At 29.3% G+C, this 27,385-nt stretch overlaps 1 protein-coding gene across 1 annotated transcript in view; it reads right to left on the bottom strand.

Moving 5' to 3' along the window:
* FIG4 (polyphosphoinositide phosphatase FIG4) overlaps positions 1-2,401 on the bottom strand; it is a 32,385-nt gene extending 29,984 nt beyond the window's left edge. Inside the window, exons 1-3 of the mRNA XM_016062955.5 lie at positions 2,206-2,401; positions 620-718; positions 410-533 (exon numbers count right to left, since the gene is read on the bottom strand). Coding sequence (XP_015918441.3) covers positions 410-533; positions 620-718; positions 2,206-2,277 — 295 coding nt within the window. The 5' untranslated portion in view covers positions 2,278-2,401. The remainder of the gene's footprint in view (positions 1-409; positions 534-619; positions 719-2,205) is intronic.
* Between the last annotated feature and the right edge of the window lie 24,984 nt (positions 2,402-27,385).

Below are 27,385 nucleotides of genomic sequence, written 5' to 3' on the forward strand. Positions count from 1 at the left end.
TTATTATTTTACTGTTTTCAGTCACAATTTTTATGTTTTCAAACAACTCGTAAACTTATTTATAAATCCAATGGTAAATAAAGTCTCTATTTTAAAAAGTACAAATATTATAACCATGGATGACATCAAGTTTCTGAAGTTTAGATATAAAAACAAATTAGAAGGAGTAATACAGAATTCTTACTACAAATTTTAACTGATAGCTTGTGGTTAGCTTTCTACGATTAAACCTTTCTCCATAGCATGATTTTAGATTTTATTTTAGAATTCTTTTCAGATTAGATTTTCTTTTGAATTATTTTTTCTCTTTTACGCAGCTTTAAATAAAACATAAATAAATGAAATAAAATGAATGATATATTTTAACTTTTATTTTAATGATTATAATACAAATTTATAAATTAATTACCAACAATTCCAAAAGATGATATAGTCCCCTTCAAATCAGATACAAATTTCTGACCTTGTTTAGATCTGTTTCCACATTTTATCATATTTAGAAGATCTCTAATTTCTCTCTTGCTGTATTCAACCTACAAAAATATTTATTATTGATAATTGTTAAGTACCATTAAAAGAATCTTTTTGCTATAAGATATAAAGCGAAGACTTTTTATACCTTATCATCGACAACATTCAGCTCTTTGGACTCTGTACGATCAATTTTTAACACTCGAAACTTACTTTCTGTGTTATTACATCCGACCAGATAATATCTCTGTGAAATAAAAATGATCATTATAGTAATGCTCCCATACATTGCAAAGAAAATTTTAAAAACTAAATAAAATTAATCAGGGCAGTTTGAATTTCATTAACTGAATGAGAATAAAGCGTAAATTTGAAATTGCTCATTTTAATTATTGACAATCAATAATTAATACTGCCCCTCTCCCCTACACCTCAGTGAATTCTCAAAAAACTTCAAACAATAGATGTTGCAGATAAAGCTATATGGCTGAACAATATTTATAATTTTGGACAGTCTCTAGGTTAGAACTATAAAATTTTAGGATGTTATCAGCTCTTTTAATTTTTTAAAAAAATAAAAAAAATTGTGGGACCAAAAATCTATATCCCTTGAATTTTTAATTCAATTATATTAAAAATCTGCATTTGTGTGTGTGTGTTTTTTTTTTTTTTTTTAAAAAAAAAGAGATGCTCTGAACACACACAAAATCAGGAATAGCAAATCTAAAGCGAGATAAAAAAAACTTTTAATCAGGATAACAAAAACATTTCAGATCACAAATAGAAAAAATTATGAAATTTACTGTTGCTACACTACACTTTAATTGAAATTGTCATCATTTTTTTGCATGTGTGTACATAATAGAATTGCTATTGACCAGGAAATTAAAGAAAAACATCAAATTTCTTTTATTTAAATCAATTTTTTATATAACTTAATAGAGACTATATTTGTTGGTCCTACTTTTCAGTAACCAGTTTTTTTGCATAGCAAAACAATTGAAAACGACGAGAAAAGAACAATTTGTGTCCATAAAAGCAGATTTGGAGAAAACAATTTAGCATGTGGAAAGGTAAGGTTTTTCACAGTAAGGTCCATCTTTGTGCATGGATTTTCAGGTTGATTTGTCAAAACTTAGTAATCCTCAAAAAGCAATAACTGGCGATCCAATAAAATATTTTGAGGAAAATGGAAACAGACAGTTCTTCCCCTTGGTCTTCAATTGTAGTTATTAGTTTAAGGAATTATATCAAACTTTAATAAACTGTTAGAATAATAAACATAAGAATAATAAACATGCTATGAAAACTAAAGAGCAATATGTGAAGATATCAGCAAATGTATTATGATATAAAATTATATAATATTACAAACTCAAAAGTTATGCTGTATAATTTTTTTTTCATTTGCAGTTTTTAGTAACAGTCATTTTTCATTTTATTTATTTATTTATTTTTTTAACTTGATAGTTTGGATGAATGAAGTTGTCTGAGTTTCCCACTATAACTTTTTACACAAAATAACAAGTTTAAAGCAGAGGCAACTTGTTTGCAATAAAAGACCCCTATATAAACATTGAAATAACTAAAGTATATTTCCCACATCCAATTTTTAAGTAAATGGAAAGATATTTAAAAACCATTTTTAATTTAAAAATTGTTTATAAATTTGAAAATGATACAAGAAGTATTAATCAAACTTAAAAATCTGAAATGTCATGAAAACAAACTTACAGCCTTCGTTTTGTATAAAATAATTTTTTGCACTAAGCTGACAATTGGATATGCAACGCTTTCTTTAGACATTTTCCTTTTAATTGATTTTTTTTTTCGTTTTTATAATCAATCTATCGGCAATATTAAAAGTCTTTTCTGAACGAATTCTTTGTTTACATTTTTGCGTGACTCTGGTATTAAAGAGAGCATATTAAGTGAAAGCACGACATTTGCTTTAAGCTTAGTAATGAAACTATTTTTTAAAAAAAATATAGAATTAAATGTTAGTTGCATGTGAAAAAGAAAATATACTCGTTTTAACTTCAAACAAAATTAAAAAAGTGTGAAAAATTCATACAACAATTGCTTAATTTTTATATATCAGATATATAAAGCTAGCATAAGCAAACAGCTTAAAAACCAACAAAACTTCTTTTTTCGAAAAGAAAGGTTTTCTTTTCAGTTTTCGTTTTCAAACAAATAATTTTCGGATTATGCGTTTAACTTTTCAATTAGTTTTTGGATTATTAAAATGGTATCTACTTTATAAAAAATAATTATTTTCATGTGCATTTCAAAAAATTAATGTGAGTTCGATAAAGGAAATTGTTTTCATTTTGTGATGAATCAAAATACCGCTGGGATAAATTCGCATGCAACCATTGGTACTGTACTGCCATCCAACCATGAGAAACATATTTGCAAAGTTTGTAGTCTAATATATTTTACAAAATTCGACCTTCAACGACATTTAATTACCCATACTTTGGAAAGGAGACATAAATGTGAAGTATGTCACAAAGCGTTCTCTCGAAAAGCTTATCTTCGAAACCATTCTGTAACGCATACAAAGCTTAAACCTTTTGTCTGTGGATTTTGCTATAAAAGTTTTTCTGGAGAAATAAACCTAAGGAACCATTTTAAAACTCATAAGAGGCAGGAAAGAAAAATAAAAAAGTATGCTTGTGTAGCTTGCGATCAGACCTTTTGCCTTAAGCGTTTTCTCAACGAACACATGCGTTCTCATAAAGATGTGAGACCTTATAAATGCTCATTGTGCAGCAAAACATTTCAATGTAAAGGCATTTTTAGGAAACATGTTCTCACACATTTAAATGCAAAACCTCATGTTTGTCAAGTGTGCAATCAGGGATTTTGCACCAGAAGTAAACTCCTTCTGCACTTTAAAACTCACACTGATGCAAACTGTTTGTAACAGAATGCAATATATGATACAAAATGCGAAAAAGTGCACTTAAAAGCCAAATATGGTATACTCCGGAGATATGGTTATATTATTGGCAAAACAGATTTAAATGATATGGGCTCTCTATTTATCTTTTTTTCTTCTTTGTCACACTTTTCTATAACTCCTACTACTTTGTCACATGTCATGCAAGATTACAATAAACATGTACTAGTAAATCAGAAATAAAACACAGTACAGTACAGAACCCGTTATCCGGAAACCAGAAAACCGGAACAGAATTCGGTAAATTTTCCCGCCATTCTTAAAAAAAAAAATTTTTTCCTCATAAGATTTTAGGATTTTTCGTTCTTTTTTTAAAGATGTTTACCATACCATCATTTTGGAAATAATATTTAGTGTATTACTTCATCGTTTTTTCTTCTTTTTAAATTTATTTCCAAATTTTTTTTTTTCAGTTGGGTTTAACAATAAAAAAAACGGCTATTTGTAGCAATTCAGAAAACCAGAAAAATCAGTTATCCGGAATAGCGATGGTCCCGATCGTTCCGGATAATCGGTTCCTTACTGTATTATAAATCATTTTTGTCATTATAACTAATAACGTACTATAACAATTGCTACCTAATCTCTCCTCCTTGTCACAATATCACCAGGGCCTGATGGCCTCATTGGCAGTAAGGGCTTTTGCCCAGAGCCCTTCATAGTCTTGAATTTTAAGATTTTTTTTTTTTTTAAGTTGTTAATTTATTAGTGGTTCTTTTATAGAAATTTGTATCTTACTGGTTTATTCAAATTTATCAATCTTAGTTTATTAAAATAAATTGACTTGTAATGTTTTCTTTTAAAACATTTTTTATTTATTTAATACAAATAGACTTAGAGCTTTTATCAAAGTAGAAACAGTACAAATGTTACTAGTTGAATTATAATTAATACTTTATTATTCATTGAACTGTCATACAATCAGTATTTTTTCCTTTAAAAAAGAATTAGAAGTCATTGAAAATTTGAGATATCCCGAATCAGTGCTTTACCCTGAACTGCCACCCTTCTTAATCAGGCCCTGTCACAAACACTCTCCAAGCCTAACATCATTAGTGGATGGCCTTATCTTGATGTATATTTTTAAATGCTTGTTATATATGTATGACTAATGAAGTCTAAAATTATTGACTTGAATATCATACCTACTGTTGTATTATAACACAGCACTTATTATAAGTTATGTATTGTTTGTTGAAACGAAATTGTCTGTTTGAAAAAGATTAGCACTATTAAACAAAATGTAAAGAAATGAAATATTTGTCCTCTATTATCTCTTTTGTTTTTTCTGATTATTAGTTAAGGAAAGATCATATCTTATGCATATGAAATCTCCAGAAATCAACTTAGTTATTTGGATGATTTTTTTATGATGTGCAACTCATTTAGATGTAATTGCTTTAACATACTATGTATTGTTATTAAAACTAAAATATCACAACAATTTTAATGTCTCACAGAAAAATAATTCTACTGATTTGGTAAATATAATTTTATTTAAAAGAAAAGAAAATTTTGAAAGGCTTTCTGGAAGCCTGTTTGAAACATTTTGTGGAAATTCTTTGAATATTCTCTTTCCAACAGGTGTCCTAAAAATGATGAAGAAATTTAAAAAATTGAAAACAAGCAGAAGATGATAGATAGAAACATATAGTTCTGCGTAAAAATTTGATTTCTGGCAAATTTTGAAATTTTATTTCAAAATATGCCAAAACGTGGCTCTGTTTACTGAGAAAAGCTATTGAAAATATTTTCAGAATAACCATTGTTTACTTAACTGTGTCACAATTATTTCAGTGGTAATAATTTAAAATGCAGCCTTTTTTTTTTTTTTTTTTAAGTTTTTCTGTTAGCTGCATCATTTGTTGGCAAACTTTGTATAATAAAAATAAATAAGCTGGTTTAAGCAGGAACAGCAACAGACCAACACTATCTTTAGATACTGTAAAGTAAAACAAACCAGAAACTGCCTTACAATGATAGTGAAATAGCTATACATAGAAATCTGTTTACTGAGATAGTGAAATAGCTATACATAGAAATCTTTTACAAGTAACTTAGTCCCATTTTTATGATAAGAATTAGGTCAATGTACTGAACTGTTAATTATTTTTTTTACAATAAAAATTTGTTTTTAACTCCTGCCTCCTAGCACTACAGAAAATTACAAACTTTTCTTTGAAAAAAAACACCGACATCACAAGGTGATTCCTTATTAGTTAGACATTTCCATGACATGAGATCTATTATGCCTATACTTCCAATTTTTTATCCATAATTGTCTTTTCTAATATATGTAAATATGTATACCCCCCCCCCTCCCTTCCAAAAAAAAAGTTTTAAAATTTAGTGCTTTATTTTTATGAGGGCTCCACAATGGAACTTACTTTGCTATGTGCAAAATGCCAATTCCTTGCATATATATATCATTATCTAATCTACATTAGTAACATTTCCATAAATAATGCAAAATATGGCTACTATGCTAGGAAAAACAATTCTCAAAAATATTTTTGAGGAGATTTAAATTGAAATGGGCCATAATGGTCTCCATTTGGCTATGTGAAGGATTATTTTGTATATTTGGACATGATGCTGATAATGTAAATGCTCATTCACTTTAAATAAAAAATTATGTCTGAAATGAATTACTTTAGATCATTCAGTGGTAAACAAGTGGGAACAATTACAGACCCCACTTAGCCAAACCTGTTAACTTTACCGTATGAGGGTTAAATGAAGAATACATGAAACATTTTACCATTGATTTTAGTAAGAAAAGCAATAAAATGTATTAATATTTGTTCTGAAGATTGAATTTATTTCAACACAAAATTTTCAACTAAGAACTAAAATAAATCATACCTTCTTAGTCTTCTCTTAATCATGTTTTGTCAAGCTTTAATCAATCAGCTGTAATTTATAATTGTGAATTTTGATTGCTAACTCCTGAAACTGCTTTCAGTCTTAATTTTGAATTGCCCCGTAATTCAAGTTCAATCATAACAGTATTCAACTGTCACATTTTAATATAAAGTACAAAAAATACACACCATATTACATAATATAATTATAAATTTTGCTGTATGAGGAGACAACAGTTTTAAATTTTTTTTATTTAAAAATTTGAGTTAATCAATGAACCGAGTCATTCAACATATGTCCATCATAAGCAGAAATCCTCCAGTGTGAAACTGCATATCACTTTCCTCCTTTTTTTAAAAAACAAAACACTAAATGGGGAAAAAAAATGACTAGCAAAAAAATGGAGAAAAATAGAAATTAAAGATAATAAAAAAAAATTGTTTTTCTTTTAATTATCATTTAAAAAAAGAAATTTAAGAGGACAAAGAAACTTATAATCATATGCCTATGTATAATTTATAATACGTAAATATCTGTTTTAAAAAATAAAGAAATGCACAGTTAAAATAAAATTTAATTTTAAAATAATATTAGATACCCTCTCCACACATAGCTTTTCTTGCTGTTAGTTTTTGCTAGCATAATTTTATAAGCTTTCAATATCTCTTTAGATCTACCACAAAAAAAATACATTAATTAAAAAATAAATCAATGCACAAACACATAACCTAATAATGGAATACTTTGAAGAGTTTGGTAAAAATTTTGTCTTTATAATCCATCATTCAAAAGAAATTCCGATTCCTGTCCTTTGCTAAGCAAATGAAAATAATTTGAAAAATGTCTTTTTATTTCTCCTAAAAATATCTGATTATTATCAAATATTGCTAAACAGACTTGTCTGACAAGACCTTTTCCTTAGACCTCGTCACGGAATCTACCCATGCAAGTACATCTTAAAATAGCAGCTTTTCAACCAATAAAACATTTTTAAAGTGATAAGATATACAAATTTTTTCTTGTTTGTATATATTAATTTCAGCACTTTTGCACAAATAACCACAATCAAAAACTAGCTAATTTTACACCAATAGTAAAAAATAGACAACTTATTTAATTTCATAAACAGAACAGATTTTTGAAGTCCATTCCATTCTATAAGATTGTTGGTATAAAATGAAAATATCACTGGGAAATTTAAGTTGCAATAAATTTTTATAAAAATTATGAATATCATTTATTAGGAATGCTAAAAATCTTATCAATATTAGTACAGCATAAAGTCTGAACAACAGTCAGTAACGGGACAATACCTATGTGATCAGTGTTAGAAGTAGCTATTTTTTAGAACCGATAGTTCAAAAAAATAATAAAACCTTAAATAGTAGATTTCATCCACTAAAATATTGATCCAATAATTATTTTATTTTTAAATATCAATCATTTATGTTTTACCATAATTGCGAAGTGTAGCTAATTTTTTTACACTTATTCCTCTTTTACTATCAAAAACTTTCTGCCATTTATCCAAGGGATTCTAAGTTAAGACGCAGTTTCACCCTTGCTTTTGACCTTGACTTAACTTGCAAAAAGCCAAAAGCTGGTGAGCTAAACTTGTCTAAATGTCATTTGATACAACAAGAATTATGAATAACCTTATAACTCTGAATTGATATTGTCTGTCACCTTGTAATATTAGCGAAAATATGACTAAAAATGCTTAAAATTAAAAATAAATCATAGATCTTGTAGATCAACTTGAAATAAATGCTTTACAGTTATTTCTAGACAATAATGTAAGCGTAATTTTTTTTTTTTTAAATTGTAATTTAATATCTTCTGTTGTCTCAATAGCACAGAAGTTAGGATTAATAAATTGAGGCAGCAGAATTGAATCTTTTGACATCTGTAATAATTCCTGTTTATATGTATTAGCCATATTATATAAATGAAGTTTTAATGAGTACATTGTGATAATTAATTAATTTTAGTTATTTAAAAGATAATTTAGTTAAGTTATGAAAAAAAGAACTGCAATAGGTTTTCTAATAAAATAATAAACACAAGGTTACAAAACAAGTAAAATTAACAAGCATATCATAAGATTATAAGTTTTATTTAGTATATATTCATTTTTTAAACTAACTTTAACTTCAGAAATTTAAGGAGTTTCAGTTTAAATACTTAATAGATGATACACAGTTTTCAGAAAGACAGATAACTTCTGAAAGAATTGAAATTGCTTTATATTTATATATTATTAAGCTTTACAAATTCATGTGATGCGATTATTTATTTTATTTTTTTAAGATATGTAGCTTAAGAAATCATAGATATGTCAATAAAAATACAGTAGGATATAATAAATCATAATGCAATTATGATGTACAAATTATTATGAGATAAAAATTTTAAACAAATACTGATATATTTGAAAATGCATTTTACATTTTTTTAAAACATATGCAATTCTAATAAAAAGCAAAATTATATTGAAGTGCATAGTATAAAAATATATATATTTACTATGTTAGTTTCCATGCAAGTTATCTCACTAAAAATACAAAGAATATGAAGCAAATTTGTTATCACTTCAATTTCACCGACTATTGCAAATTGTTATTTTTGCGATCATTACTCAAAAATGACTTTTCTGGCTTTAACGAACTGACAAAACCAGATTCAATAAAGTAAAACTTAAAAAATATTTAAATAATAAATAAATCAGTACAATTATATTAAATATAACTATGTATTTCTTAAATTTTAGATCACAGCAGGGATAATTTGAAGTAACTTTTCTTTTTCTACTTCTTCAGCATGAAAAACTTGCATATGCTTGTTTAGAGTTTTCTTCATTTTAAATTTTTTATTACATACATTACAGTCAAAAGGCTTTTCATTTGTATGAGTATTGTAATGCATTTTTAGAGAGTACACATCGCGAAAAGTTTTATTACATTCCTCACAAGTCTGTGTATTACCATCCCTGTGAGTCAGATAATGATTCCTAAGATACTTTCGCAGCGTAAATCCTTGATTGCAAATTTCACATATATGAAGCCTCTCATTCGTATGAATAAGCCTATGATTCTGAAGATATTTCTCAGTGGCAAATCCTCTTTTGCAAATTTCACACACAAAATGTTTTTCAATAATGTGAGTTGTGTAATGATTTTTAAGATATCTAAGTTTGGTAAACCCTTCGTTACACATTTCACACACAAAACGCTTTTCGCTTGTATGGGTCAGGTGATGGCGATTAAGATAGTCTTTGACATGAAATCCCTTATTGCAAATATTACAAACAAAAGGCTTTACATCTTCGTGACTTGCACTGTGCTTTTTAAGGTCATCTTTTCTTTTAAATTTCTTCTTACATTTTTCACATTGAAATGGCATCTCTTGCGTATGATCAATGTAATGTATTTTCAAATTTCTTTTTGAAGCGTATGCTTTACCACAGATGTCACAAACGTGGGTTCCTCGGTTTGTATGAGTACTTGCATGCTTCCTAAGATCGATTGTGCATTTAAATGTCTTTTTGCACAAATCACACGAAAATGGCCTATCTGTTGTATGAGTCATTGAATGAATATGCAAGTATCGTTTTGAAGAGAACGTTTTAAAACAAACTAAACACACATGAGGACGGATATGAATTATTGCGTGTTTTCTAAGGTCACGTTTGGTTTTATATGCTTTTGGGCAGGATTCACACTTATACGGTCTCATATGCATTGACACATGCTCAGAGAGTTCGTTTTTATCAGAAAATGATTCATTACACATTTCACAATTATGAGCATCAGTTTTGGGAGAATTCTCCGATTGTTTTTGACATATTGAGTTCTCAATTACATGAGTTGTTAAATGATTTTGAAGACTAAATTTATCATCAAATTCTAACTGGCATACGTAACATAAAAACGGATCTTTTTTTATGGGTAGAGGATCATCAAAAACTTCCTCATCACTCATTTTGCAAAAATTTGCCTAGTAATTTTATTTCGAAAGGAATATTAAAAAGTTAATAAAGACATAATATAGAAAGAATAAAGAATGAATGAGGAACTTTAATTATTAGTACTGAGTTTAAAGCAAGATCTTAAGAACATAGAACAATAATTTTAGCAATTTTAAAAAACATTATTATTATTTTCTTTTTTTCAATGAAGAAATAGAATTAAAATTACACTTGTAACCTCTTTGGCTAAAATACGTGTTGTTGCTTGACTGACGGACTTTTAAAATCGATACACCTATCTGACTGGCTTGTTCGATTATCATTTATATCGTTATCGTTTAATCTTCGTTCAGGTTTACTTTATTTGGCTTTTCAGTTCATTGTTTGGCGAACAACATTTAAATCCTCGAAATGGTTATTTTCCTCCTTCCATCCTTGAACGTTTCATCAATTTAGGAAGGAAAGAATAAGGGTGTCTATCAGAGAGGGAAGTAATTTCATGATTAAAAAAAAAAAAAAGAAATGAGTATATTTGTTTCCTTTCCTTTCTCGACCCAGATACATTTCCTTAATTTTAATTTTTGTATTTATCTATACAATTTATAAATTTGCTTCTAAATTAAAATTTAATTTTTGATTTACAAATTTAATACTGTTAATTTATATAAGTTGTTCACATTTATTTATGAGCATTCAGTTTATACAGTGAACTTAAGACAACACGTGTAAGAAAACGCCGCAAAATGCCCGGACAATTGAGATGTTGGTATTTCCGCAGAAAGTGAAATTTCTCGTGTTATGGAAAGCGTTCTTGATCGTCTCCAACAAGAAATATGTACACGATTAAGTGACCTTAATTTCAAATTTGCATTTCTACTAGACGTTGAAAATTTATTAAACAAGGATAATGTTGATAACGACCTTGAAAAAAAAAAATTTAAATTTGGGTGAATTTTATGATACAGATTTCCATGGAATAGAACTCGTTATCAAAATATGTGACTGCAAAATGTTATTCCGCAGTAGAAAAAAAATCGAACCTAAAACTCCATTAGAATTTCTTACTTTTATGATCTCGTATGGAGAAGATGATTTTCCAAACCAGAGAGTGGCATTTCAAATACTCCTGACTATCTCAGTATCAATTGCTAGCTGCGAACGTCCGTTCAGCAAATTAAAATTAATTTTGACATATCTACGATCAACGATGGGACAAGATCACCTAAGTGACCTAGCATTTTTATGTGTGGAAAGAGAAAAATTTGAAATGATCAGCTTTGATGATATTATTGATAAATTTGCTTCATCAAAAGCAAGGAAAATTTATGCATAGTAATTAGTTTTATTAATGTATTATAATCTTTTAAATATATGTAGATAATAAATATTTACTTTTTTATTGTTTTAAAACTGCGTGTTTTTAAAATATTTCTTTATAAATATGAGAAATAAATAATAGGTATCTTTTGAACTAATTCTAGATGACCATATATACATTTCAAAATCTAGTCTTGTTTTCTCAACTACATTTTCCCCCTCAAATTTAAAGCCTAGATTGAGCCTATGACTTTATTTATTTATTTATTTGCGAGTATATTTTACATATTATATTGTATGGTTTTCGAATGGGGGGGGGCGCTAAAAGGGTATTGTGCCCCGGGCGCGAGTTAAGCTCGCTACGCCACTGGTCGTGGAATATAGGTACTGTTATAAAAAAGATAGAAAACACGAAAAGGAAACTATGACACTTTATATAAAATTTTGAATAAAATAAAATATATATAGGGGAGAGTCGGGTAGCCCCGCTCACTTAAGGAGTATTGCTTATATTTCTGTATAATACTGAGTAATAATCAACATTTTTGTATGTTTCTATTGTTTTATCATCTAATTAAATAATGCAAAAAGAATAAACCAAAAAAAGAATAGTTTAACTTAAAAAAATAGAAATTTAAAAAAAAACATGTTTTTCAGCTCTTTTCAAAATGTGTCGGGTAGCCCCGCCCAGTTACAAAAATTATGTTTTTTGACTGTTTTTTCAGGTGTAAATGAAAGTGACCAATGTATTGACAATAGGTAAACCTCGTTTATCATTTTTATCTCAAAATTACTTTATTTATTACATATTTGTATACTTTTAGTGAATTCTATCATTTAATAACAATCATTTAATAACAACAATATTTGCTGTTAAAAATGCATACAACATTCAAATTTGAAGCAATAAAATAATTATCTTTGTAACCGTACATTTATCGACGAAATAAAGTTGGTCGTTGATACCCGACATTCATGTGAGCGGGGCTACCCAAAATCCAATTTTTTTGTAAATTTGTAATTACTCGAACAATTTTTCACATATAGACTTCTTTCTTTGTGCAAATTAAACTTAAGACTACATACTTTAATGCTGCATGTATAGAAAAAATTATTTTTTAGTATTAAAATGAAGTTTAATCGAAACATTCAACCAATTCTTCTTAATTTCATGACTACTGTATTCAACATATTTTCAAAACTATTTTTTACCATGTTAACAGCTGCATAAATACTTGAAACTTTGAAAATAATCTTTTTTTTAATATAACAATTAATGTCCTATGGCCCATTGACTTGAAAAAATATTCTATACATATGAAATTGACAGTGGGCGGGTGTACCTGCTGGGCGGGGCTACCCGACTCTCCCCTATATTATAGATATTAATATTTAGTAAAATCTGTATCGTCTATGTATCTTCTATCCAAACTTCAAGCATCTTCATTTGCTTTCTTGATATTGGAGATGAGCTCTACCCAGATGAGCTCTGTTTTTCTATGTAGGAAAATACAAATCATCCCTCTTTGGAGCTTGGCTTTGCGCAGTGGAATTTTATTTAACATATTTAACACAAGTTGAGACTGCAACACTAAATGCCGATGTAGTCAAAAGTATGAATTAAGAAAAAAAATTACGAAAGTATAAGATTTGAAAAGTGCAAGAAAAATGAAAATGAATTATTTTTTAAAAAAAAAATTTGACGGCAATGAAGAAATAATTAAATGGGGTGATTAATATTAAAATGTGCTAAACTTACGAGAAACTTGATTTCGCGCAGCGTAAAATTGCGTTAAACGTTTAACGCTAAATTTTTATTGGCCGGGAAATCACGTGGTAGGATCCAGTTTTCCCTCATTCAATTCCATATTGTTTTGGTTCTCACTAGCATAAAAGTAATAAAAGTATTGTTTTTCTATAAATATTTTTTTAGTTTGTTTTGATACACATATAATTTAATAGGGTAGTATTTTTTACTTTCAAATTTAGTGGATAACAATTGTAGAAAATGAGTGAAAACAATCCCACGGACAATGCGACGGATTTAAGGTTATGTCAAGGTACGTCTCTTGTGAATATCTTAATTTTTAAGATTTATTTAATTTTTTAGTTAATTTAGATTTTTTATAAAGTAAAGTTCCCTTTTAAATTATTGTCAAGTTTTTTTAAGAAAATTATTATCTTTTAGCTATGGTTAAAACCTTGTTAAGAAATTGAAAACATTCCGCTGTTTAAAATTATTTGATGCAAAATAGCTGATTATTTACTAAGCATACTATTTTTTTCGAAAAAAAAAAATTATTGTCTTTTTCGTTTTTTTTTGTTTTTTTTGTTTCTTGTGACTTTAGCATAGAATACCTAAAATAGCATTGATGTTTTATAAATCACTACAAAGAGTGTAAAGATACCAAACATAGAAAGCTGTCGAATAATTTTAATGCGTCTTAAAATATCTCAGTATCTTAAATGTCGTCCTAACATCTTAGTTGTGAAAGTAAATTTTTAATGATCTGACAACGTGTCATTCACAGAACTATCCAACTAATTATTTATTTATACCTTTTACTCTTTCTTTATGATACCATGTAGATTTTTTCCGGATTATATAGTAATTAAGTTTGTTTAATTTTTAACTGTAGCATGATTTCCAAGATACTATTGTAGTATAATTTGATATCAGGAAAATTCCTTATTTTGTTAAGCAGGAAATACTAAATATTGAAATTTGTAAGAAGATTCCGAAGCCATGCCAATTTTAGAATCATCTGATTTTTAAAAAAATGAAATAAAAAATACTCAATTTTCGAACTTATTTTGACAAAGGAAAGAAGAAAAAAAAAACGTGGTAAGAGGGCTAACATACTTTTTACAGAAACTGTGAAAACCAATTTTTCCTATATTTCGTCAAAAGAGGATAAGAATGATATTGCGCCAAGGAGCGTAATTTCGCTATTTCCAGAATGAAATCTGTTTAATCGTAACATATTATTCCTTGAAAATTAAAACGAAAGAAAAAATTAACTTTTATTATTTATCTAAGTTTATTCCATTTATTTAATGATAACGGTATCAAGGTTATGGATATGCGATGGAAGCCCCGTTTACTATTATACTATAAATGCATTAAATCAAGTAGCTTGAATAATTTAGTTTAAACAAATTATTTAATAATTTTAAGTAAATAAGGGTGTAAAAATAAACTCGATCGAAATACTTCGAAAGTATAGCCTAAAATAAATGAAGAATAAACTTTGGAATCGATATATAAAAAATACCTTTTCAAACAACTTTGGATAGAACGGAAACGCTAACTTGTTTGAAATAGCTGTCATTGTAACTATTTAATTTCGATTCCTGGTGCTAGGGGACATTCCATTTTCACATTAAACTTGTGAAATTTCAATTGTAAGCAGAATTTTTTTATGTCCTTAAAAATGTTAAGGTTTGCAGAGAAAAAAAATTGTACTGCATTGATTTTTTACAAAGTAGTGAATAATTATTTTTTTCTATCTAAGAACCTGTGCCTATAACTTATGTAAAACTTATTTTAATATCGAGTGAAATAATTTAATATGTTGTGTTACTAAATGGATAAACCCAAGAAACTGAATCGAAAATATCGAAACTTGATTTAAAAAATAATAAATGACAATTAAATAGACATGTTTTGAGAGTTCAATAATTCAAGTCACATGTTATTCAAGCCTGACAAGTCTTGAGAATGAGCGATTATATTTAAACTCTCGAAACATGTTGACTTTTACTTACCTCTTCATATTTTTTGAAGACAGTTGAGTTCTTATCATCAATTATACTGTTTTACATTTGGATCTTGATCATTATTTTGATAAGGATTTTACACTCGATAAAGTAAACATATGCATTTTAATATTTTAACAGGATTCATGTGGTCTTTATAAACGTAAGAGCATCAATATTGCAAAAGTTATATTTAACTTAAAAATTAAAATTTTGAGACCAGATATTTTGAGTTAATGAAATTAAATGTTCTATCTTTTAAGTTTTTGTGCTTCCATTTCAATATCTTAAGGACCTTACGAGCTCTCTTTAAAAAGAGAGTATCGTATCAGATATATATAAGAAAACAAAAATGATCATAGTAGCAGTATTTGGTGGTAAATGTAGCTTATCGTAATTGCAGAATATGCTGTGCGACATTTTATGGTGAATTTGCGAACGTAAGTTTCAGAATGTATCGAAACATGAGGATGCTATTTGCAAATCATCTTTATCCAAAGAAAACCGTGATTTTTTTAAACAATGAATCATACAACATGCAATATTATTTCAATACCTTATTCTTAAACATAACATATTTCAATGTTTCAAAAATTCTACTAAATATTCAGCAATTCCTTGAGTTATAGAAAAAGAAATATCGTAAATTATAGAAAACCTTGTGAATGTGCATTAGAATTGCTATACAATCTACAATTTATTTTTCAGGAACTTTTTTTTCCTTCAAACTTTCTTGCCTAGAAGACTCAATTAAAGCTGTAAAAATGATTATCCCTAAAATTTTGTATATAGCTATAATAAGTTATGTATAATTTGATTTTAGTATGAAATCCTCGAATAAATACAGCAAAAACAACATAATCTAAATAATGTCAGATAAAAAGTTCATGCATTTAAATTCTAATAAGTTAGAAAATCATAAATAATTTATAAATCGATTCAAATTTTCTTTTCGAAGGAGATTTAAATAAAAAAAAAATTGCTTTTGGACAGAATATTGTTAAAATTTGTCTATTGCCCAGAAACTTCGGGATATTTTCTATTAACTATTAATTAAACCTCTCCGAGCAATCAGAGAACATTATTTCAATTTTTTTTACAGTTAGAGCTTGGTTACTTAGCAACCTAGTAAAATTAAGTATTCCTATTTTGAATTAGTCTATGGGTTATCTTAAAATATTCATTTGCGGCGGCGACTTTTCTTGGCTGTTTTCTGGACTATCGCCAAATATATAAACCTTTCTTTCAACCCAATTTTTCAAAATTTTGTCTAATCCCCCCCCCCTATTTCAAGGGTCAGTATTCCAAATGTGTCAAAAATAATCAGAGAAAGTGCGTTTTTATGTTTGATTTCGTAACTTAATTAACAGCTAACTCTAATTAATTAGCATATTTGAGGTCACCCCTAGGAACCATTAAAACTGACACTTAGCTCGTAAAAATACGAATATTAGAGCAAAAGTCTTTTATTTTTTTTATCTTTTACTTGAATGCAAGTAAACAATTATACGAAAAGATAAAAAGAAAATTTAAGAGCTCCTTACTGAAGTACTTTGATTTAAAAGAAGCATGGAAACAAAGTTAATATTTACCCCTTGATATACGAAGATGTCTGGGAGACGTCATTTGTTTCTTGTGTCAAAACAATAATTGACTTGACTCGGACGTCTTCAACACAGAGATGCCAACTTGTTCCGGACAGCAAATAAATATTTTAAAGTGGTAGTTTATCAATTGTGATTCTTGATTTAATAAATTCAATTTAGTAGATTATAATCCACTACTATTTCTAAATGATTCGTAGGCCATTTTAAATTTGTTATGTTATGCTATACCTTTTAAAAAGCAAGCAAGAATAGTCAAATATTTGCAAAATTTAGTTTGTAGCTGTTTACCGTTTTTTTTTTAAAATTATTTTGGCGTGTCCAGAGCAGTTGGCATCTTTGTCAACATTCCGTTGCGAGTTGTTGTTTACAGTGCTATCAAAGATCATTTCTATATCAAGAAATGATATGTCAAGGGGTTAATATGCATTATAATGTGACTCATTATTATGTATCATTATTATGTATTATGCATTATTATGTATCTACTATCTAGCCTGAAACCCATGATGGTAGAGAATTGGGGTAGAAATGAAAAAGTAGCATAATACCTACTTAAATTGAGAACTCCTCTCGCTAGTTGTCTAGAGTACATGGATCAATACAAGTGAATGACTATAGTTACGGGGTTTATTCTTTTAAGAAGGAAGGTGTGTGTACATTTAGGCCGAGTTATGACTCAGGTCTGTATAAATATACTATATATATATATATATATATATATATATATATATATATATAGCCCGAGAATCAGTGACGATAAATTGTTTGGATCAGACAAGCAGAAGAGCATTGATCGTACTGTGCTTGAACAATTTAAAAAGTGGGACCTATTTTGTTTTAAATAAGTTATAAATACTTGATGCTATTATCTTTCACTTGAATTGAAATCATTTAACAATTAGAATTGTAAACAATATTTGTTTCCACAGTAAACATTTATGAAGATTTTAAATGGTAAAACTGTTTTCACAAATCGTAAGACTGACTTGTAGAAACTATGTCCTTTTTAAAAATGCGAAATTTGCACCTACCAAAATGAACGTAAGAATTTAAAAGTCTTTTTCCATTTTTATTATCACTATAATTCTAAATTAAGAGAAAGTTCAAGAGAAAGTTAACCTTGAGCAGAGAAAGTTAACCTCGAAAAATACCTAATATTAAAGTTTTAATACCAACAATTTTGAAATTATTCCATAGCGTTGCGATGCTTTTAGAGTAATAGTGTTATTGGGTGGGGGGGGGGATACTTTAAACTTCCTGCGTTTATTTTGGTCCATCCAATATTTGCTTAGATAAAAGTGACAACTTTTCTAAAAATTTCTTACATGATCTTTCAAATTGTGTTAGCAGTTTTGTCATATGAAATCTTTCCAAACAATGTAAACATTGTTGATTATTAAAAGACAGTAGTAGGTTGTTAAAAAACAATGTAGGTTGTTAAAAGAAAGATTTTTTCCCCCAATGCCATCCAGGGAGGACCTACATCATTCAGGCATCTGAAGGGCAGATTTGTTGGCCACTTTTCCAGGGGCGCCATATTAAGTGAGCCAACGTTGCTCCCACCGTAAGAACAGATAGTACAGAGAATGAAAGAACATCCATGCGTTGCCCGGGATTCGAACTGAGAACCTTTCTGTTGCAAGACCAGTTCCCTGACTCCTACAAACGTTGGTCGGCTGTTAAAAGAAAGATTGTTCACATAGATTTAGCACAGAAATTTTCACATTATTTTGGCTCGTATCTTTAGTTCAGAAGTTGGAAGGATTTTTTACTTGTACTTATTTACACTTTTGATCTTACTCTCCGCTGATTATCTATCCCAAGTGGGGTTATTAAATATTTTATATTATCTAATATTTAATTTATTTATTTGGTAGTTTAAAAGTTAAATAAAAATAAGTACCTATCAATAACAGTCCTATTTATGTATAAACACTTCTGCCAACTACTGATCTTTTTCCAAAATAATTTATCGAATGGAAAACAGTTAAAAACTTAAACTTTTAAAATTTTTGTCAGTAGCATTTTAAAAGCCTCACCATAAGAGACTTGGAGCAAAAGGAGAGTTTATACTGGTAAAACATTTTATTTTAATGTAACTTCTAAACTATTTGTAGTATTGTCTCGAATTTAGCCTCATTTGATTGAGTGTTAAAACATAAGCGGGATTGTGTCTCGCGTATGTTCCGTTTAATCAAATATTTTCGTCAACCGAATCAAATAAAATACCATCGAATTTTGATGATGGAATCTATAATATATTTTTTATTAAATTAATTATGATTATATTTTAAAATTTTAGATCGAATTGATCTACATTCAATCATTTCAGGAAGAGTCACACTGGCAATTTCAGACTTTCTTGGCATACAGCAATGTTCAGTCTTCTTAATGTTCGTTTCTTTCAAATTATTGTGAAAATTTCGCACAAATGAAATGCCTCATTTATTTAGAAGCCAATATTTTTGTTTCTAACCTTCACTGGAGTTTCTTCTTCCCCTGTTGAAACCCATTTTGTGAGTGATCTCCCAACTTTCTAACCTCTTACTAAAATACTTCTGGGTACGATTTTTGGCCGTTTGTGAGTTATTTTTACAATTTATAACTAGTATAGGTTTATTTTTTATGTACCCTTTTTTAACATAAAAAAATTTCCATATTTCTGTAACAAGAGCCAATCGGTTTATTTCACAATCTGCTATTCATGTTAAGCACAGGATTGCGTACTTTCATCTAGGAACCAGTTTCATTTTGGCCCAAAGATATTACAACGATTTTCTGATTTCAAAATGACTTTTTAAGAATGCAGTCACATTCCTTAGATATTAATGCTTATTTCCTTTAACATTAATGCTGAAATTTACACAGTCTGGTGATTACGAAATAAGATCGTACTGAGAATTCATCTTGGAATTGCCAGACTATAGCCAAGTCAATCACAAGGTGAAGAAGCTAACCTTCATTTTAGTCGTTCAAATCGTTCATTATGACTATTTTTGAATCAGTTGGCAAATTTTTTCGTAAAAGCTCTTTTATGGGTATTTTTCTACGATATCTTACTCAAAGTATGGTTTATATGACGGAGGATCTTCTGCATCGTAGACTCTCGGATATGGAGTTTGATAACCACCAAGCAAATCACTTCGTAGAACAGAATTGTAATCAGGTGGATTGTTGTCATCAGTGCTAACACCTCCGATGGGGGGCACCCTTAGACTATTCCATTGAGGAGCTAGTTTGTTTGTTGTCATATTAGCTCTAACTGATGAAGGAAGTTCTGTTACGTGATGAAGTTGAGTTGAAACGGAGCCATTAGTGTGGAAGGAGAAATCTTGGCTAGGTTGCTCATACTGCCTCGGAGGAGGATGTAGAATAGCATGTTGTTCGTCATCATCCGTTTGGTAGAAGTTGCAACATTTGCATTTCTTTCTGCAGAAGCAGAGAGCGACGCACAATATGCAAAAAAGGAAAACGGAAAAGAAGATGATCACTGTCCATTTGTGGTTTTCAAAATCATCGCTCAGGAGATTTCTTCCTGCATAAAAGTGGTCACCATCCTTTTGTGTACCTAAATGAGAAAAAAGATGTTTAGTTCTTGAAGCGTGTTAAGGAAAAACTAAAGCAGCCAACAGGCATGCCTCTTTCAAGTTCGTCGTTTTGAGATCACATTTGCCACACGGAATAGATCACATTAAACCTTTGCTTACGACGATAAATCTGTCATTATGGTCCAGTTGTCGTAGTAGCCGTAAGCAAAAGATTAAGGATTAACCTCCAATTAAGTACTAAAATCTATGCGAATCCTATAAATATGCGAATCCTATGTGAATCCTATAAATATACCAGGAGGGCACTGTCCACGAGAAAGTCCATTGCAAGTTTACCTCTAGATAATTTTATGGAATTCTCCTAGATTTCAAAACGTTGAAAGGTTGTTGGAGAGTTTTAATATGGTCAAGAACCCGTTGTAAATACATTGCGGGTCTTTAAATTGCAAACAGGAAAGTGGTGTCTGTTCACGACTTAACCTATGTATCAAAAACGAAATTAAAAATTATTTCATACCAGACTAAATACCTTCATAGGGTTTCTAATAGAAAATGACTCATGTGAAGTTTTATCTTTCAAATTTTTCCTTTGTAGTTGTTTAAATTAAGAGTAAACAATTTTGTTTAAATTATTCTATGATGAAAATAATTTTAGGGTGAAACCTTACAGTGATTTGTGAAGAGAAAAAAATAAAATTGGCGAGTTTTTTCAGTAAATTTTTAGGATAGCGTGTTAAATCAGGCCATTCTAGGTTGGTGCCGGAATTTAACTGTCCATTTTAAAAGTTGCGTGTGAGATCAGTTTGCATTTTTTTCCGAATGAGTCTTAGTGGATTCTCAGTACTGAAAACTGTGAGTAAGAGAAGATAGCTTTTTTTCTGCTTGTGATTTAGTGGGTTCTCAATCGCAAAGTTTAGGAACAAGATCGGATTACATTTTTTTTCCCGAATGTATTTTAGTGGACTCGTAGCTAAAAAATTTGAGTGTAAGATCAGATTCCATTTTCTTTTTTATAGATTACGTTTTATTGAATTCCTGGTGCTAAAATGAATAAATGTAGTTTCTCAAGTTAAAATTAACATTAGATAATATCAAATTTCGCACAAAATTTTTGAATGATAGATAATGATTAATAAGTTAACGTTTTTCTACGTCCTGTAATATCAGTTATTATTTTCTCCTTGTGCTTTCTATAGTATTGTTTAAAATTCGGTTAATTTTTTTTTGTTTAAATTGTTTTATAACTATCTGAAAACCAGTTCTTGTGGGAATGAATTTTTTTTTTTTAAATTCAATGAATCGGTTTTAATGAACTCTGTGCAATTGTGGACAAAATTGAAAGGCATGTACTAGCAAATTAAATACGTAATTACACTTTTCTAATATAGTAATTTATTACTCTTTTTAATGAATTCAATTGACTACCTTTTTTGGTGTAATTCGATCACAATAAGAAAATTTCGTTTTTAAAAGTTTTACTCATCAAAAAAAAAGTTTAAAATGACTTAATATTAATTCGAAAGTTAAACTGTTCGTGGCCGACTAATCTTTATCAAGGTTTACCCAATCAGACAGTGTTAACCAATATATTGGCAAAAATTTAATCTTTTTAGATTGCAATTACCGTTTATTTATTTATTGTTCCACATACATATGTAGGCTTAATACAAACTGCGATTTATAGGCCATTGTCAAGTTGAAAAACAGGTTGCTTAAGTTAGAAAAGAACTTCAAAATGTTACATTCAGAGTTACGGAGGCATGCGAAGACGTTAAATCCACCTTTCAGTTTTTATTATTTTAGTAATGACGAAAAATTCGGCCAAGGAGGCCTTTAATTGCTGTTTACTTTATAATATCTAGATTTATAGAAACTTGTTTCAGATACGTAACTTTAAACAAGATAAACGCACGATTTCATACAGCTTTCAAAATACTATTTTGGTGACGTTGCCGCAACAAATTATCTATGTTGATTCCACTTGTGCTGGACATTTAAGATATAAAAAATATATAAAATATTGTTTAAGAATTCTGTCATAAATTTCTACTAAAGACCGTTTTAAGGTTAATAAGAGATAAGAATTAGCAGAGATCACTGCTCACTTTCAAATGTTAAAAAATAAGAAATTGACTGCATTCTATGAAGAAAAAATTGCGCCTGCAGTAAAAGAATCTTGATAATAAATCAAAATACTTCAATTTTTTCATCGATATTCCCCAGGAAATATCACAGATAAATAAATATTACTATGATTAAAACAAAAAACAACGTGAATAATGCACAAATGAAAGTACATAAAGTGACATACTATAGTTTCAGATCTATAAACAAGAACCTTACCTTCCTCTTGCAAGAACCTTTGATTAAACCAATTTACAAGTGTTAGTCTCTTTACTTCTCATCCAGCAATTTTTTTTTTCATTTTAAAAACGTCGTTGAACAGCTGACCCGATTTTTGGGTATACGACTACTAATGTTGAACTCCGAAGCCTTGTAACTTTAAACCCAATCCAGAAGACAAGGGAACTCCTGGATCAAATATTGGGAGAAATTTGCCTTCGTGGAGGTCTTTTTGATGGAACTAACCAGCATTTGCTTTGCATGGAGATGAAATGTACGAGAACCTCAAACGGTTAGCCTGACTGCAAAGAGACTTTCTAACCATTGATCCGTCAACCACTGAGGATACTTCAAGTCAGCACTGTAGCTGGTGCAAGCCGGATGCGGACTCGTATCAACCAGACATCTCCGGGATTTGAACCCAGATCACCTCATTGGACGGCGAACGCTCTATCCTCTGAGCCACCACGGCTCTTAACCTTGTTTATAAAACTAAAACTATATTATGCCTATTTATGTAGTTTCATTCATGCTTCATTCGCGGTGTTTTTTCTTTTACCTACATAACACAAACTGTCACCCTTTTTCTAATTGAATTAAATATGACTAGTGGGCTGCCCCCCACCTGCTCGCTAACGCTCGCCAACTCCCGAAAATTGCTACGCAATCTTATATGGTTTGCTTCGCAAACCAAGATCGCTTCGCTCGCTTCTAACTTAGGTACATTGCAAATGCACAAAATTCTAGGAATTCAAAACATTCATTCAAATCCATATAAAAACTTTTTTTTTAAAATCATTTTTAGTAAATACTTTACATCTTTTTATTTTACATCTTTTTAGTAAATACTAAGTCATTAAAATAAATTTGAATTCAAATAAGTGACATGTAATTCGGTAAACCTATTAGAAATGTGCTATAGTATAATTGATGATATAAATCAAAAAACGTCAATAAATTCGTGAAAAAAGCGCTTTCGACAAAATACTAAAATAGAGATCTATCGACAAAGACTACTCACTTCTGCCTAGCTTAATAGTATGAGATTGCCGCAGCTGATGCTCTCTGGTTATTTCACTTTCCGTTCTTAAAAGCGCTATATATTGAGCCACCTCAGCTAGATTTGGCATGTGACATTTTTAGCGACATTCATTGGTCGATTCACCGTATAAGAGAAATAGTAACGTAAACAAAACAAAGTAAACGTTGCCACCGACGGAAAAGAAATACAGCCAAAATTTGGGAACTATGGTATATATATATTAGATGTTACCTATAGATAATATTCCTTATTAAGTATGATATCACTATAATTTTTAACATTATCTTTATTCTTCCTAAACTTTTGACCTAAATGTTCTGAGTTATCTCGAGTTCATATGCACTAGATTATTTCTCGATTATTCGAGTTAGTGTAGACTACGACTAAATCGGATGTGGATCACGACTATCATTTCATCGGATCAAGTTGTTGGATTTCGTTTTACTGAGTTTTTGGAATATAAAATAAAGATTTTTTTTGCGGTAGTTTTAAAAATAGAAAATAAACTGGAACAAAAAAAAAGAAATCCTTGAAATATTTGATAGCTCGGTTAAAGCGGACACTCGGATAATCTCGGATCAAATAATCGGGACTCTACTGTATATTGTAACTAATTAAGCATAAGAAACCCGGGCTTAGTATATATTGCTGATGGGATTTGTTTTATCTGATTTTTAATGAGCAAAGGAAAACGCCCTGCTTCAATTTGCATTGTTTGAAGTTTGTTTAAGCGTTTTCGCTTTTGCCTGCAAAAATCAAAGAAACAAATTCTTTTTATAACTCGGAAAATTAATCATTTCATTCGCTTTAGCTACCATAAATTCTAAATGGAGATATAAAACAAGGTATGGTAATTTTAAGGGACTACAGCTAATATAATCTATTGATTTCAAACATAATAAATATAATACTAATATTAAAATTGTACACTTACTTCCAAATATCTTCTCCATATCGGTATTTGAAGTTGTATAATAAATCCAATAAAACAACAGCTTTAATTATTTTCCTACTACAACTCATTGCAAAAATGAAAATGAAAATAAAAGAAATTTTCTTTCACCTTTATCAATCAATTTGATTTGTTCAATGGATAATAATGAATGCATTGATTTTAATCAAGTTCAATTTACGATAATGGAGTCTTTCTTTGATATTTGAGTACATAAATCAATCTCAAAATAGCATAACTAATCGACTGTTACTGGGTAACTTTTCTTTTTGTTGTATAAGATTTCTTTTAAAACAGATTTTAGTTACTTTCACATTGCTGATTTCAGATCTGCGATCGGCTTCTCTCTACACGCTGCAGTTTTCATGCAATTTAATAATACATTCCAACCAGATTTTTTTTTATTTCACTCAGGCTATTACTCAGTGTGCCCACTCCTCTGCTACGTACGGAGTGGTAGGAAGAAGGCAATAATACATTTCAGTTAATTTTGTGATACTTTAAAGTAATGTATTTTTCAGTCTTGAGTGACATATTCAAAGAAATAGACCAGTGTTTAAGTATGTATATAAACCTATACGTTCAGTTAAAATTTCCTGGCGTTATCTATTGCTTCAGCTTTAAAATGCACTGTGCAATGACTCAAGATCCAAATATAAATATATTCATGTATATATATAAATGAATGTTTGTCTGTCTGTGTGTCCTATACAGATTCCTAAACCGTCAGCTCAACAGCAATGAAATTTGGCATACAGATAGTTCGAAACACGAGGAAAGTCACTGCCGATATTAGAATATTCTATGACGATCCGTTTGAGTGGGATGAGAGGAAAACGAAATGAAATTTTCTGATTGATAAAGCACCAGCCGGGGCTTTAAAATTAGCTTGGACCATTCGATTTTTCAAGTATAAAGATAACGTGAGAGATATTACCTAGCTTATAGCTCTATTTGATGAAAATAAATTAGTGCTTTAATATTTAATTATTTTTATTATATTAATTATTTTCATTAACATTTAACTATATTTTCATTTAATATTAAATGCTAACGAAAAGTTTCGTAAGCTTTATACCAAATTACGCTACCGGTAAAGCGTGGTGGTAAGTATACTTACCACGGCCTTCAAAAGGGTTAACACCCTGTTACTAAATGATTGGCAGGTACTCACATTTAAAAAAATATACACATTTTAGGTTAAAATCCAAAATATATATTAATTCTTAAAATCCAAATATATAATAAATTTTTGGTAAGTTTTATTCCAAATTTGGATACCGATGAGCATTCTTTGACTAAATGATTGGTACTTACACTCAAAAAGAAATCTGACATTAAAATTTAGCCTAAAATTCAAAATATTTTAAGCCGAAGGAAGTTTTCCGTAGTCTTATTAAGCAATCAACAATATAAACCAATAAATACAATTAATATAAAAAATAAATTATCAAGCAGTAGCTGTCGCCTTATCAACGCATACCATGACGATACATGCACACTGTTTACTATTTCTCTTGAACATAGTTGAAAAGTGTCATGACGTCCAAATAAGATGCGCACGGCATCAAACCCAAAACAAGACCCATTTTGCCAATGGGTAATGAATTTTTTGGAGATATAACTACCATTTCATTAATTAAAATAAATAAAATATAAAATACCTAAATTCATAGAATTTGGTTTAATACAACAATGCAAAAATTGATTCTTGCGATGCAATCAATTGGGGCAAATCACGCAATACAAAAAGCCAACCTTTGTTTATAATACGTTTTCTGCCTGACGTAAAACTCCTTTCTGCTTACTCCATTTCAAAAATATAATCTTGAAAATGCTTTTATTAGTTTCTTTTTTTAAAGAAATACATAAATTGCAATCGTTCCAAAAAGAAATTTTACTTTAATGTAAGTGATTGTACGTTCTGTATTATCTGTGATAATACGAGTACGTTAATATATGTGATACTTTATACCTATATGAAACTTTAAAGTACGTAAGTATAATGGGCATTCTGTATTATACGTGAAATTACGAGCTTTGACGATTAGTTTTTTATTTTTTTTTACTTTTTATTTTATTTCTGCCAGTAGCACTTGATGAACATCATTTGCTGGAGTGAAAAATTACCCACCAGAACATGCGGAAAAACAAATAACAATAGAATTCACTATTTAACTATAATTAAACAAATATAAATTTAACAAAAGTCAATGAATGCAAGGTTTGTAATTTTTCTCTAGCCCTTCAAATTTCACTCAAAAAGGGTACCAGAGACCGGCATGCTCCAAGATGTGTACTCGTACAATATTCTTCACAGATACTATTGCATAAAGTACAATTTGGAGTTAATAGCAATTTAAACATATATAGATAACCAGACTTCAATCTTGCTCGAGTGCAGCTGCAACGACTATCGACGAATCTCCACTTTAGTATTTCCAAATATATCGATTTTTTAATGGGAACTTAGAGGACTTTGTGACCCCGACATATTTAAAGTGCGCCAGTCACAATTTAATACATGGGTATATTATTCATTATTT

Source organism: Parasteatoda tepidariorum, chromosome 5 (assembly GCF_982258835.1).
Source record: "Parasteatoda tepidariorum strain Cologne lab strain chromosome 5, Ptep-v5.0, whole genome shotgun sequence".
Taxonomy (NCBI): domain Eukaryota; kingdom Metazoa; phylum Arthropoda; class Arachnida; order Araneae; family Theridiidae; genus Parasteatoda; species Parasteatoda tepidariorum.